The 16,290-nt window shown below is 37.3% G+C and overlaps 2 protein-coding genes across 6 annotated transcripts in view; both read right to left on the minus strand.

Annotated features, from left to right (window-relative positions):
• The window catches only part of LOC130922583 (uncharacterized), a 32,757-nt gene extending 19,905 nt beyond the window's left edge, over positions 1–12,852 (minus strand). Inside the window, exons 1-3 of one of the 2 annotated variants that reach the window (XR_009064541.1) lie at positions 12,522–12,852; positions 11,087–11,197; positions 2,938–4,892 (exon numbers count right to left, since the gene is read on the minus strand). Coding sequence is in view for 1 of the 2 variants with exons in the window: in XM_057847427.1 (XP_057703410.1) it covers positions 175–334 (160 nt within the window). In the remaining variant the exon portion in view is untranslated. Of the gene's footprint in view, positions 1–174; positions 762–2,937; positions 4,893–11,086; positions 11,198–12,521 lie in introns of those variants that run through there. The other variant, XM_057847427.1, reaches the window with a different exon arrangement.
• A 654-nt stretch (positions 12,853–13,506) lies between these two features.
• The window catches only part of zswim8 (zinc finger, SWIM-type containing 8), a 41,164-nt gene continuing 38,380 nt past the window's right edge, over positions 13,507–16,290 (minus strand). For 2 of the 4 annotated variants that reach the window (XM_057847409.1, XM_057847411.1), the window contains exon 26: positions 13,508–14,098. In XM_057847409.1, the coding sequence (XP_057703392.1) occupies positions 13,895–14,098 (204 nt within the window). In that variant the 3' untranslated portion in view covers positions 13,508–13,894. Of the gene's footprint in view, positions 14,099–16,290 lie in introns of all 4 variants that reach the window. The other 2 variants (XM_057847408.1, XM_057847412.1) reach the window with 2 other exon arrangements.

A 16,290-nucleotide genomic window follows, 5' to 3' on the forward strand; every position in this document is an offset into this window, starting at 1 on the left:
ATTTTTCGGCACAACACCTGTCTTTCAATGATTCCTGGGCCACTCCCTCTCCCCAGTCAGCCCCATGCAGTTTATTGTGACAGAACAATTTAACTTTAATCAATTTGCCTCGTGTAAATTCATCAAAATGGGTTAATAAAATGTTGGATGGATGGAGGTGTAGCGTGATCAAACCTTGGAGGGATACGGAAGCAGCTTCCAGTATTTGTCGGAGTAGCTCGTTCGCCTCTGTCGCAAGACGAAGTTGCTCATCGTGCGAAGTTACGCATCTTTCGAACAAGCCTAAAATTTCGTAGGCCTCCGCAATGAGTTCCCTCATCAAATCTTTCGACATGTTGCTGTTGAATCTAGTGCAGTGCGAAATTTAAAGACTTGGAAGCGGGTCGAGCTATTGGCGCGGGCACAAAGCGAAGTATTTTTATTATTTTATTTTTTAAAGCTACAAAGCGAAGTGTTTCAAAGCGCGCTTTTTGACGTCATTGCACGCTTGCTGCGATCACTAAAGATGCACTTGACCAAGATATACAGTATCGAAATAGATCTTTATATATTGAAAGATGGGTCAGAAAATAACATATTCTTAGTCAATTATTGAACGAAGATGGTCAACTTTTCACCCATCAAGAATTTTGTTTATCTTATAGTATTGTTGTTACGCCTCGTGAATATTCTGTTGTGTTTGATGCGATACCAGAGGACTCTCGAAGATTATTACAAAATTCTCCTAAAGGTAGAAATTGTAACGTGCCAATTTTTGATCCAAAGTGTCTGTTTATTGGTTATAAATGTGCACTATTAAGCTATGAAGCCTCCAACCATTGTTTGAGAGGACTTATTCAAAAGGAGATAGTTTCCAAACCTGCAGCAATTTCTTATTGGAATAATTTATACGAAAATATTGAATGGAAACATAATTGGCTTTTGCCTAGAAAATATTTATTAAGAAATAAAAGAAATCACACTCAAATTTTTCACAGGTGTTATCCTGTAAAGACGACAATGGTTAAATTTAAAATTAATAGAGACATTATGTTCATTTTGTGCAAATGCAGAGGAAACTATTTACCATTTGTTTTGGGAATGTACTTACTCCCACATCTTTTGGGTTGACCTGAACAATTATATTAATTCCAAAGTTGTACCATCATTGAAAATTGTTTTTAGACATTTTTTGTTTGGCCTATCCAACGTTGAAGAACCAGAAATGGATAAAAGATATGTTGTAGATCTTATTTTAATATTGGCAAAATTTCACATTCACTGTGTAAAATATGCTAATCAAAGACCAAATTTTCATGTTTTTGGGGAAATGCTTTATATTTGGACGATTTAAGTTCCTCTGCGAACCCCAAAGCTGTAAGGACCAAAAGACTTTGCAAACAGTACGGCTTGTGATAAAAATGACCCCGACCATTTTATTTATTATTTTTTTTGTTGTTGTTGTAAATCTGTTGATTGTATGTGAATTGTTCGCCCATTATTTGTAGTTGTTTTTGTGTAAATAAAGTTTAAAAAAAAAAAAAAAAAAAAGATGCACTTGACGATAAATTTTTTACATTGTTTTTCATAATATTGGATGCCATTTTACCACACTCTTTAAAAATGGCTCAGATAAACAGTAATTTACTCTGTTCCAGAAAAGTATTTTTTTTTTATTGGTACATAATGCAAAACAAGGGCGTAGGTTTGGTCTCAACATCAGGACGATGAAACAGCATAACCTGCATGAACACTTTTTGATGTGGACGGGACATTAATAAGACCATACAGATAAGGTAAAAGTGGGTCAGGGATAAATTTCTCACAAATATGAACCTAATTAATGGATTGGCTAAATGATCAATGCAAAATAAATGTGTTTCACGTGTATCGGTTCAGGTGATACACCGTTCGATTCCAACTTTTGTTTGGAAAAACTACTAAAGAAACATTTTGAAAACTTGAATAAATGTCGGGATTTTATTAGCAAATTCAAATAGCAATATTTGCACATAAATTATATTAACATACACAATAAATACAAATTTGTTCATCTCTAACTATCCAGGAATGCAAAAAAATTAACATTTAAGAGCACTCAACATTGTCCAAATATCAAGGAAATTAAATACTATAACTGGGGGGGGGGGGGGGGGGGGGGGGGGGGGGCTTTAGTCAGGGGAAAACAAAAAAAATAGAGGCTTCCTTCAGGTAAAACATTGCTTCTTTTGTCCACAAGCACAACCAAACGCAACAAGATATGAAAACTTTTTACCTCAAATACAATTAATGTATGATTATTTGGAAAAAGAAATGTATGCATAGGCTGCAAATAAAAATATTTTTAAATAAATAACGTAGAAAAAATTAAATACATTTTAAATAAATGCAAGTCATCACCCAATCAAATGTGCGTTTGAGGGGGGAAAATGGACCCGCACATTCAGCAAGTGAAAAGCGGTAAATATTAGGGTAAAATGGTAGGGTCAATTATATCCTTACAACATATGGGAAGACAAACTAAATTGCCAAAATAACTGAAGTCATAATATAATGCAAATAAGGTGGCTTAAAAGTTGGTGGGGACAATGTGAGCATCCTGAAAAGTTGGTAGGGTTATACCTCTTCCGTCCCTATGCAAACCTGTTAATTCTCAGTATAATAAAGTTACTGTGAAAAAGAATACTCTAAGAAATACAGTAAGCATCACAGTATTGTAAAATTCCACATTAACAATACGTTTTAGTCCACAGAGCCATAGTTTCTGGGCGTTTTCCACATTCTGGCCTCAAAAGAAAGCTGGGTCTACTAGCAATGCTGGTCCAGCCAATACAAAAGCAATTACCATGGGGGAAAAAACTAACATAAAATGAACAGAGGAGAGACACTGACAAACATTGGCGTGCTGTGTTCAGACCAAAGTTAAACCGCCATGAAAAGTTATGTGTTCACACAGACCTTAGGTAGCCAACAGTCGAAGTCCACATAACGTAAAAAGCAGCACAGCCATGTAACGACTCAGGTTGCATGTATGCTTCAGGTTGCAATGTTGATGTGCCGATTGTTGTGCTCTCTGGGCTGTCCCTAAATGCACCGCCTGTCTGACTGGAGAGGAAATGGTGGATGAGTTGGCAGGAGCACAAAGGGTCCGTTTACCTTGTGGGCATTGTTTTTTTCCTTATTTTGGAAAACAAAAAAAATTGGAAAAGAAACAATCCTGTTGATTTTGTGTGTCAAAAAAAAAAAAAAAGAAAAATTGGGAATTCAATAACAGAAAACAAGGCTTAATCGGTTTTTCCAATTTGAGTTTATTAAACACAAGTCAAAAAAAACAAAGTACGCCAAATATTTGTTTCCACCAAGTACGCTTCTACAATGAGCCATGACCCAGAAGACAACATTCTTTTTATTAATGTTATGCGGCTGCACAGTTATTCTGTCTTGTTGACGTCGGCTATGGCTTCCATGCTTTGGGTTGCAAATAAAGCATTTAAAACCCTGACGAAGTTGTTCTTGCAGACGCTACAGCAATATAACTTTTATCTCATACTTTCCTTTTTTTTCTCGTAGTATTCCTTCTATCTCCTAAATGTACGCCAAAAGCAGTTTTATGTCAGACCTGATGTCGCTAAATTCATGCACATAGCTCTCACAGCCTTCCCTCCTTCTCCATCCATCTCTCAGCAGTAATTCTAAGTGCATTATCTTTTTATTTTTATGGCTTCATCACACAAATTGGGCAAAGCACACGTGAAGCACCAAAAGTATGAATACTCAGCCGGATTAGAGGAAGGTCCACAGAGTAGAATCACTCTCCATGCACGCACTGATGAAGCCAGCATGGATGAAGGGCAAAAAAGTAATTTCCTATCACTTGTCTCACACACACACGTGTCTCTCAACCTGATATTTCCAAGAGAATTTTTCACCACAAACGTAACAGGAAAAACGTCTCTCACCAGTGTGGCTTCGTGAATGTACTTTTAAAGAGGACTGTACTGTGAATCTTCGGCCACAAACAGAGCAGGAAAAAGGTTTTTCACCAGTGTGGGTTCTTATGTGAGCTTCTAAGGTGCTTTTGTGACAGAATCTTTGACGACAAACTGGACAGGAAAATGGTTTCTCACCAGTGTGGGTTTTTGTGTGCGTTTTTAATTGTTGCCGTTGAGCGAATCTTCGGCCACAGACCGAGCAGGAAAAGGGTTTTTCACCAGTGTGGGTTTTTATGTGTTCCGTTAAGTTACTGTTCCAAGCGAATCTTTGGCCGCAAACTGAGCAGGAAAAAGGTTTTTTTTCAGTGTGGACTGTTGCATGTGTTTTTAAGTGTTGCTTTTGTGTGAACCCTTGACCACACACTAAGCAGGAAAAACGTTTGTGGGTTGTTAAGTGCCTCTCTAAGTTTTCTTTAACAGAGAATTTTACACCACAAACTGAGCAGGAAAAGGGTGTCTCACCAATGTGGCTCCTCATATGCCAGCGACAATTATCATTACCAAAGATTTTCCCAAACAGAGAGCATTCGCAGAGCTTGTTGTCACTGTGAGCTTTCTTATGACCTTCATCATCATTGTAAGGCGAGAGTGACGCAGCGTCTTCGCTATCTGGTGGAGGAGCGACGCTCTTGTCTGCTTGCAATCCTTCTGTTGAGCTGCAGTTGCCGCTTGGAGTCTCCGCCCCTCTGTAGGCCTGACTCAGACCATCTTCACTCTTCACGGGCTCACCAGTCGACCTGGTGACATCTTCCTCCTCTTTAAAGTAAGGCAGCTCTTCCTCTTTGATTGGAAGTTGATCTTCTATCTTTTGCTGTTGAAGGGGCTCTGGCTCCTCCTGTTTGATTTGGGGGAGTTCAAGTTCCTCTTTAACGCCAGCACACTCTGACTCCTGCCGCTCAGGGCCAAGATATATTCTGAAACCTGCAAGACAAGAAGAGAATTGATACATTTTATGGATTGTCCAGCTAGCTAGCCACGAGGTTAGACTTTTTAATTTTTCATGTAACATTTACTGAACCGACACCTTAGTATCCCAACACTTTGCTTGGCTTTAAGTGTTGTACCTGTATGCTTTTACATACATACGATAAATTGCAACAAATCTTTCTATTTCAATATAATACATCCTCCTGGACGCCACAAACTATGTAAAAAGAAAAATTGTCCAAGAGTTTAAAAGGAAGCTTGTGCTAAAATTTATGCTTATGCTAACCGTATGCTAATGCTATGAGTTACATTTAGGCCATGTCTACACGTAGCAGGGTATATGGCAAAAAGAATAACTTTTTCTACGGTTTGGCCTATCATCCACACGTACACGCACATTTAAATGAAGGTCTTTAAAGAGAATTATAATACTAAGGGGCTGTGAGATATCAATAGAACCGTTATGTGGCAAGATAACAAATATTAATAAAAAATAAATATAAAAATAAATAAATAAAAATAAATCACATTCATAAGCAATTATCGAAAATAGATAAAAAATTACGAACATTTCCGAAAGTATTCCGGAAACAGCCGAATGGGGCTTTGACGTCAAAGCCAGGAAACAAAAGGTCGAGGCAGGTGCCATCGTTGTTTATTGACGAGAGAGAGTTGCGTTCGTGTTTTATCAAAAAAAATCGCTAAAATGGTTCAAACCTGTCATGCTATGTGGTGTACAAATAGCCATTTGTTGCAATGAAGTACCCATGAGTTCCCGAACGCGAGGAAAAGAGCTGGACTACGCAGACAATGAGTAAAGTTTGTCTGTGCAAAGAGTGCTAATTTTGCAGACCCAGCCTCCGGCACGGTTTTGTGTGGTGCGCATTTTACACCTGAAAGCTATTCAAACTATGGACAAATGAAATTAGGTTTTGCTAAGAAATTGCTGGTGAGAGCTTATGCGGTGCCCACCATACACGCGCAGCCACCTAAATGTCCCGAGATATCAAGAAAGAGGACGATGACTGGCACTGATGAGACCACCCCAATACCCCAGGCTAAGCAAAGGAAGGGAGCAGCCAAGCTCGAAATGGCCAGAGTGAGTACTCTTTTATAATAAGAAACATATCACGCATTGGATATAGGACTGGAAACATGTGTAAAATATATACAACAAATCCTCTAATCCCATTAATATTTGTGTCTGTTGGCAGAGCGAAAACCTATGATAGCACAATAATTGATAGTTATTCTATACATTACTTTATTTTGTGGTCACGGTGTATCAGCTTCACAAAAAGAAATGCAAAACAAACCATTGGGTGTTTCCCACACGATCTGTTGCCGGTGTTTCATTAGTGTGATTGCTCCCCTCAATGATCGTTTCATTAGGCTGCATTGGCTTTCGTTTGGGCTCAAACTGGTAACCCAAAACAGCAAAGAAAGGTTCATAACTCTCCTCGTCACCATTAGAAGAACGTTCATTACGTCGGATTCATCGCTGTAACTAGAAACAAAATTGTCAACCATCATCGCCGCCATTCAGTACTAAACACTGAGCCGGGTGTTTCCTAGTTGTGACGTCACACACAAAATATGCTAGATTTCCGGGATCTCGGGCGCCAGTCATTTTAGCTTGACAATCGATCCAAATTTCTATCATTTTATTGGTGTTGCAATGTGTGTAATTACACGAAGTGGCATGATATGAATCCAAAAGGCATGTGTTCATGGATAAATGATGGAATATTTGCATTTCACCAGGTGTCCCGATCGATCGGGTCCGATCACGTCATTTTCAAAGTATCGGAATCGGCAAAAAAATATCGGACATGCCTTTTTTATTTTTTTTTAAATTAAATCGTTTTCTAATTGTATTTAACGTTACAGATAAAATATCTTACACCTATCCAGAGTCTTTAGTTTTGGCTTAAAGTGGGGCTGTCAAATTTATCGCGTCAACGGCGGTAATATTAAAATATTTAATGCAATTAACGCATGCGCTGCTCTACCCACTCACGCATTGTCGCGTTAAATCTATAATGGCACTGTATTACATATACATAGAGCTAAAAGGCAACGTAATATGAGTGGAGAGAATTTTGGCAGCCTTTGAAGCCTTTTTTTATTTGGCTGAAGCCTCTCTCAACGATCAGAAATATCGTGGGAAGCAATGTGGGGAAGAAAGATAGTAGTTGATCTTTTTCTTAACACCCTATGACAAGATATATCAATTGGTACCATTACGCACAGTCATGGTTGTACTTCCCATCATGCATTTGGGCAGAAGTTAAATGGCTGAGTTATCATTTACTGAAAGCTCATAAAAATCCACTAGAAGGCAATATTTAGTCACAATATACAAAGTCACATTTGTCCTTTAAGAATTACAGTGGTACCTCTACATACGAATTTAATTCGTTCCAGGACCTTGTTTGTAAGTCGAAATGGTCGTATGTCGAGCAGGATTTTCCCCATAGGAATACATTATAATTCCATTAATTCGTTCCAAAGCCTAAAAACATACACTAAATTCTTAATAAATACTGCTGGCACTGTTACAAATGGCAATTAAACATAGAAAAACAAATAAGATATAAATAAATAATTCAGAATAATATAATAATAAGAAGAATAATTAATAATTATTCCTGTAAATAATGTAACGAATCGGATTCTAATATGGCGGACACTTTTTACTGTCCCTGAACGCACCGCGAAGGTGACGTCTCAGTGAGATAGGTCGGTGCGGTAGAGATAATACTTTCGTTTTCTTGAGAGCGGTCAACTGCTTAAGACAATGGGCGTTTTGTGTTGGATAAGTTCTTAAATAAATGATAAAAACGTGACGAAGCTGGCGATTTCCTTGGCAATGTTACCACAATAATAATTGTCACCTTAACTTATAAATAGTGGCGAACGGTGGTCGGAAGAGGACCATGGAGCTGTATTGTTGAGCCAGTTCAGGGACGCGCACCCCAAGCTCATATTTTTCTATAACTTGCGTCTTCATTTCAAAGGTAAGCATCACTTTTTTCCTTGTTTCTCCAACTGTATCAACTTTTTTTGAAAACTGTGTTGATTTCTCACACAAGAAAATCCACCGTGCGTTCGTTTGCAGTGCTGTCATGTCGTCGTATTTCGAGCAACTCGTCGGATGTAGAAACAAATGGCGGCTCAAATTTTACGTCGGATGTCGAAAAGATCGTGTGTCGAAGTGATCGTATGTAGAGGTACCACTGTACAAGTCTTTCTATCCGTGGATCCCTCTCACAGAAAGAATGTTAATAATGTAAATGCCATCTTGAGGATTTATTGTCATAATAAACAAATACAGTACTTATGTACTGTATGTTGAATGTATATATTCGTCCGAGTTTTATTCATTTTTTTCTTAATGCATTGCCAAAATGTATATGATCGAGAAAAATTATCGGGAATGATTGGAATTGAATCGGGAGCAAAAAAAAAAAAAAAAAAGCAATCGGATCGGGAAATATCGGGATCGGCAGATACTCAGACCAAAACGATCGGGATCTGATCGGGAGCAAAAAAACATGATCGGAACAACCCTACTCATAATAAGCCTCCGTCCAAAGTGAAGATGTGCAAATTCTGCGCTTGTGGCCCAATCATCTGGACACTGATAAGCGAAGATTTAACTGTGAAAACGTCACTGACTGTGAAAAACTTTGTCCCTACATCACACATCAGACTAATGTTTACATTTGGAGTAAATTAGACAGGTGCTTTTCTGCTTCCATTTATTTACAAACTGTTGCAGTGCTTCATATTGGAGAACACATGCGAAGGATGGGGGTATAATGGACAATTATTTTTCACGCATTGTAATGAATGTACTTAAAAAGGAATGATTGTGGTTGGCTGTAGATTTTTTTCTTTTTCCAAAAACATGCTGGGGTGGGGACCTAATTATTTTTTCCCGACGTATTAGTGCAGGAAAAAAAACGGGAAAAATCTAGGCGTAGACATGACCTCAATGTGTGAGGATCACTCAGCACAGACCTTTAAAGGCTAAAGCAACATTGCATATTCACTCTTTCCAAGACAAGAAATTAAATCTCACCATTTGTATTAAAACAAGCAAGCCTGGGGCCTGGGGAGGACACCAGTGAGTTGGGCTCGGGTGCAGCACGTCAAATGAGTGACACACTGTTACAAACACAGGCTGACTACACGTGCAATAAGAAAATATTACACATTGTGAACATATGACTGAAACAATGGCGCATTTTCATCTCGTTTTTATTTCGTCAGTTGAAAATCGACATTTGTCTCGTTACCTTTTCGTCTAACAAGACACGTTTTTAGCTCATCACCATCACATCATTGTTAAGAAAAAATTGTTCATCAAGGAAATATTTTGTTCTCTTCATCGTTGATGAAAACAATAAGAATGGCATTAGCATTGAATTGGACAATATTTAACCCTTTAACACCGAACGTGTCGGATGCAACACGTTTACGCATATCATCTTTGAAGCCTCGTAACGCTGTAATTACGTCACCCACGTGCCCCTGGTTGCTCTCGTTTGAAAGTACGGAAGTTGATGTCCACACCAGTTTTTATTTGAAGTCAATCGACCAAGTAAAACAGGAGATAATGTCATTTGAGTTTTATAGTTTTATTGCACTCATAAATATGCATTGACACGCTGCATGAACCATGTGTCTATCTCCATATTTCCATCATTTCTTGTCCTTTTTTCAAAAACGAAAGCAGCACAAAAGACTACATATCCCAAGGGCCGTTGTGACGTCAAGAAGGACGAACCTAATGTGAACATTTTTAATAAATTGACGAGCAAGGCGCCAACTAAGGGAAAGGAGACACGCGTAGCAAGCAACGGCTGGTTGAATTGAGCTAGCGACTTTGAAACGTGCAGAATGAATCGAAAACTAAATTTAGCGCCAGCTAATGCATTATTTCATCAACTCAAGGAATAGGATGAGCTCTATTTGTCATTGTTTTCCTCGGATCAGTCGGTGTCTCGGCGAGTAGAGGTGACAGCAGCGCGCAAACGGCGGATGAGTAGGCTGTGTGACGTTGTGACGCTTAGTGACATGTTCAAAAACAAACTTTATTGAGTGCGCAAAAAAAAAATTATTGGGTTGCATGCCTAAAAAAATTTGAATTGAACTGAACTACTTGTCAATATTTTTGAAAATACTTTTTTTTCAATGTTTAATTTTTCTTCACTATGAATCGTTTCAATTTTTATATAGATGTGTGTTCGAGAAGCTTGATTGCATGTACATATATACCTTTGATAAGGTGATGGGTACAATACCTAACTTCACAAAGAGATATCCTCCAAACGCTTTTTGTGTTGGATAATATATATAAAAAAAATTCTCACTATTTTGCACTGTATATAACATGTTTTGACCATAGTATGTGTGAAGGCCAAAAACGCCTATGACCATAGCTGCTGTTTGTGTTGAATTGTCAAACATAAAACTATTCAATCTTATTTTTTTCTATTGAATGTTTATCTTAGCAAGTTAAATAAATATTATCAAGCTTCAAAACGGTTGGTCGAGCATGTTTGGTTGTCAGTGGGACTTCAACATTACAAATTTTGAAAAAAGATTTTTTTTTGTTGTTGTTGTCTTTTTGGGTCCAAAATGTGGATTAAAGTTGGTCAGTGAAGAAAACAACAGTTTGGACATGAAGTTCAAGGTATCCTGAAAAAAGGGACCCAACTTGGCCATTGTGAACAGTTTTTTCTTTGAAATATAAAGGCAACATCAAAGGCATGCAAATTCGGCCAAAACAGGCTTAGGTGTTAAAGGGTTAAGCAAAGTTCGGAAAGTTCCCTTGAGAATTTGGTAACAGATGTTTGACAAATTTTGCGTAGCTGACGTTGAAAACAGTGGGGCTGGCGTGCACGTAATATACATACATAATGTTGTTATTGGAAACAAATCGTTTACATAGTCACTAGTGAGAAATATTTCAATTTCCGAACAATAGTTAAGTTGATGTTGAAGCGAGGGCAACCTTATGTCAGCTAACGAGTCCATTGCACAGCGACATAGTAAGCACCACTAATAGATATGAGGGATGAAAAACACTAGATTAGACTGAAAAAGACATTTCCGTACTTGAGTAGTTACCATATTTTCTTTTTCTGCCACATCAAAAAAAAAAAAATGCTTCGGACCTTTAGCGTGTACAAACTCTTCCTCCTCCACCTTGATGTGTGGTGACTCTTCCTCCTCCTCTTTGATGCTTGCAGAACCCTGGAGCTCAGGACAATGAGCTTGGCTGACATCTGCAAGAGTCCAAGACCACAAACATACAGACCAAACCTTATTTCTTCATTTGCAAACCCCAAAGTCTGTTGGAGAAAATTGCTCTTTGCCAATTTTGTTTATTCATGTCTTGTTGTTATCCAATCCAACAAAAATTCAATGTGACATTACATTAAATATCGGTAAGTATCAATTCACTTGGCATTTAAAAAAAAAAAAATTCTATAGGGCAATCAGTATATAAATGTTGTATTTAGGGCTGTCAAAATTATCGCGTTAACGCGCGGCAATTAATTTTTAAAATTAATCACGTTAAAATATTTGACGCAATTAACGCACATGTCCCGCTCAGACAGTATTCTGTCTTTTGGTAAGTTTTACAGCAAGGTTTTTTGTGCAGTCTAACAGCGAACTCTTGTGGTCGCTTTGCAACATGGTTTATTGCTTTCTTGCCAGTTCAGTATGGCTGCAAGACGTCTCGGGCTGACGCCTACGTTGTAATGTTGTGCTTATATGATCCTTGGACAAGATTTGTCCGTAAGTATGGTTGTTGTAAAGAATGTACATATTATGTTAGTAAGCGAAATGTTATATTTTTTGTATGAGACGCTTTTTGTTTATGTTTAGTGAACCTGTATAGCGTGCTAAGCTAACGTTGTTGCTAATGCAATGCTTGTGTACTTTTTTTTTTGTAGTTTTATGACGGTCTAAAGAGGACAATGGTTTGAGGCCATTTTATTAATAAATCAGATGAAAAAGAAAGAAGTCCGATTATTAAGGCGTTGCTCACTAGCTGTCTAGCTTTGGAAAAAGTAGACGCTTCAGAGTGAGGACAGCATAGACAGATTTAAATGACAGTAGAGTGAAATGCCCACTACAGTCCTTATATACTGTATATGAATGTATATATCCATCTTGTCTTTTATCTTTCCATTCCAACAATTTATTTTACAGAATATATATATAATTTACAGAAAAATATGGCATATTTTATAGATGGTTTGAATTGCGATTAATTGCGATTAATTAATTTTTAAGCTGTAATTAACTCGATTAAAAATTTTATTCGTTTGACAGCCCTAGTTGTATTATTTTCATCCCGCGGAGATTAATCATGAATGGTGCTTTCTCATCTCCATGTTTGTTCTGACCAATGTGGATTGAATTTGTGGAATCCAATAAAGACACAAGGAAATTCTTAATACAGCACCTTACAACGCATTAAATGAGGAAGACAACAAAAAAAGGTAATTATTGAAATTATAAAACACACAAGTCATATACCGTGACACCCTCGTTATGTTTAACATTGAAATTATCATTTCAAGATGAAGGTTAACTCACCTGACATTTTTGGGCTTGATATTTGCTTACTTGGCGATGTGTTGATTTCAAACGTGTTGTTTCTACTGTTTCTAAGCTAAGCTAAGCTAAGCTAAGCAAACCGCATAATATCAACGTGCACGCTGCACCCAAATGACTCGAAGCGGAAGGGAAGTTAAAAGGATTCTTGGAGTGACCTCAGATAGATTCCTGCTACCTTTTAATGGATTATTTTATGGGGCCAAGGAGAAATAAGAATTGGATAATCTTCAAACCGAAGCGAAGCACTTTTAGCAAACCACCTACACGATGTGACTCACGCATGCGCAGTACTTGCCACAAGTTAAACGCGCAGTCCGAGTCACAGCGTAAAACCCGCCCAGTTGCCGAGTTGAATAAAAAAAGCAGCCCAAATCACAACTTTCCGTTCAAGACGTTTCACGTGTACAGCTCAGTCTGTATTTTGATATAATAACCACAAAAAAAAAAAAAAAAAAAAAAAAAAAAAAATCAACAGTGGGATTTAGTTCGTAAATAAGTTTAAAACTTAAAAATATTATATTCATTTCAAGAAACAATAATTAACCCTGTTTAAAAAAAATATATATATATATACAGTATATATATATTTTTATTTTTTTTAAAAATGTTTTTAATACATTCATATATTACAGGGGTCTCAGACGTGTGGCCCAGGAACCAATTGCGGCCTGAGGGACAATTTTTTGCATCCCTCATTTTACTTTCGATTGTAGTACGAGCATTGCCCACATGTATTTTGAAATGAGCAATAACAAAACTATATGAATAATAATAAACAAACAAACAAACGTAGCAAGGTCATGTTTCCTGCGTAGAACCGCTCCAGTCAGCGTAAAATGGCACCTGTAAGTGAGAAATGTATCACATTGTGTAATTATTGCAGTCCCATCATAAATTATAAGCATTTTTGTGAGTTCCTTACCCACCCACCCCCCCACCCCCAAAAAAAGGAGAACCTTGCAGTGTTTCTGAATTTTTTTAAGCATGACTATTTAGTAATTCAAACATATTTATACATTTTCTGTGGAACAGGAACAACGATCTTGACTGTAAAACAGGATAGACCCAGCACTTTTCCGGAGAATGACCAAATACTAAAATAAGATCAAGCTTTTTTTCAGATGAATCAGAAAACAATAATGAAATATCACATTAATATTTAATAGACACGTTTTACCAGACATAGAAAACAGCAACTGGTAGTGAACCTGTGCGCTGTACGTGTTTCTACATTGTTGCTGGTGTTGGTGGGGTGGAAGCAATATTTCTGACAAAAAGAAGTCGAACTGTGGCTGGCTCAGTCCAGTCAGTGGCAGTATTGTTGCTTCATGGATTACTCCAGACAAGGTTATTCAAGGCGAAAACGTTGCCATCTCTAGGGAAATGCGATGCCATAGCTCCTTTGTCTGTTTGCCTCTCTTCAGGTTCTGAAGTATATCGTTTAACTGCATAACTCCCACTGGCGTGAGACAAAAAGCACCTCTAGCACTGCGGATGATGTTGACAAAGTCATCATAGTCGGCAGGTGTTAAGTGGATGAGTCTGTGATGGATATACTGCAGAGAAAAGGGAGAAATTGTAGTTGTTCTGAAGGCTTGCATGGATAAACATTTCAGAGACAAGATGCCCCAAGGAACATATCAGTAGTTCTCAAACAATTTGCATCAAGTTCTACTTAATTTAACTTAAATTGGATTCGATATGTATTCCACCTAATTTAATAAATATTGTATTTGAATGAATGAGGTTTTTAAAATGTGCCCAAAAAATTAGTAGTTGCGACAAACTACTGAAACAATTAAGGCTGTTAATTAAAAAAACGATCCATATATATCGCGATATTACATCACGCAATTCTCATCTCGATTCAAAATCCATCTGTATCGATCTTCACACGTGTGTTTTTGGTGGGAATAAATAGAGTTTCTGCACTTCTACCTATTCCCGTCCACTAGTTGGCAGCGCGCAGCTGCCTTGCCTTGCAATCTCCTGAAGAAAGATAATCTCACAAGAGTTATCTCGGATGGCTTCTTTACACAACAGTTTTGCAGGATTTGGTGCCAAAAGTTTCAACAGGGCGGATATGGCAATACGCGATACCCCGAAACACCTTTTTAAATGTGAAATTTGGGCTCATTTTGGCATTTACTGTAAAAACGGAGGCATGGAGTGTGGCAAGAGCCACACTATATGCAAGCTGTGCAATGCAAAAGAAATACTGCGGCGATACCAAGTTATTTCTGGTCTTTTGGCCCTGTGGTGGTTGGTAAACCTGGATGTGCAAGCCAGTGTTTTGACCTAATTTTTTCTTAAAACTGTTATTAACATGCTACACATTCTTTAAGATTTTTGGTTATCATATTTAGAATCCTATATTCAAGCAGGTTTGGACTAAAGCTCGTTTGCACTAAAAAAGAGAAAATGTTATAAAGAAAGCCATATGTTGTGCAAAAATAAACAAAAAGATGTTTACTTGAGTGCTGGATGAGGTTTCAAGAATAAATTGATAGAAATATAGTTTTATGTCCATTTTGATTAGTTCTTTTATTTTTAAGTGATATACAAATATCGCAATAATCGTCTTAAATTTTACTATAGGGATAAATTGAATCGAATTGTGCCTGTGAATCGTTATACAAATCTTGTTGCTTTATGTGAGGCAATACACAGCCCTAGTAACAGTTAGACATGAAAATGCAAGGCAAACCGAAAAACTTTTCCGTCATACCGTCATATTTTTATGTCCCAAAAACCTCCCCCACTGGTTGTTGCTCAGTGTCAGTGAGTCAGCTGTGCGACATGATGGCTGGAGGAGGTGAAACCCCTGAACTTTTCCGCCCATCTAAGAAAACGAAATCGCTAGTAGAGGAAAACTTCAGCTACAGAAAACTTACAGACGCCCGCGGCTTAGAGGAGGGCCAACCGACATGTAAAACATGTTTGCGGAGGGTGGCTGCCGAGGGGGCAATACCTCCAATACAACTTTGCATTTATACAAAATTAAAGATTAGTAAACACTGTCATGAACGTTTCCCACCAGCTACGAGAGTTAACTCCAGCGTGTTTAGTGTGCTGAGCGGTGGGAAAACGTGTTTTTTTTTTCTCTCTGGCAACAGTGTTTGTTGACAAAGAGTGTGTGTATAATGTAAAAATGATACACACGTGCATTTTATGGAAAATAATTGTTTTTGTTCTGATGGTAATAATTATGAGCTGTGGGTTTAGGCTCACCTAAAGGACTGCATTTATTTTAATTTTATTTCAAATATTTAGTTATTTCTTTTTAATTTACTTTACCTTAACATTATACTTATGTTCCAATTTGCTAAAATGTTTTGAAGAATAAATTCAATGTTCAATGGAAAAAAGCGTTTTTTTTTGTTTTTTTTTTAAACCCAGATATCTCAAAGTAACACATTTTAGAGCTATAATTGCAATACCGTGATACCGTGAAACCATGACATTTTGGCTTAAGGTTATCATACTGTCAGAATATCATACCGGCACATGCCAAGTAACAATAAAAAAAATTTTTTTTTTTTAATCACAAATGTCTTCATTTCACGTTTCTTGACCCGTGATTGGATACGCAAAATGGTTTTAAATATAAAAAGTATTTTATTTAAAAAATTATACTAACATTTAACGCAATGTAATAAATGACCTGAACACTAAGCACTAATAACAAGCAAAATGAATGAGTATAAAAAGATTTTTTTCATCACTTCTCCAAGAAAAAAATTCTTTG

This window comes from Corythoichthys intestinalis, chromosome 10 (assembly GCF_030265065.1).
Source record: "Corythoichthys intestinalis isolate RoL2023-P3 chromosome 10, ASM3026506v1, whole genome shotgun sequence".
Lineage (NCBI taxonomy): Eukaryota > Metazoa > Chordata > Actinopteri > Syngnathiformes > Syngnathidae > Corythoichthys > Corythoichthys intestinalis.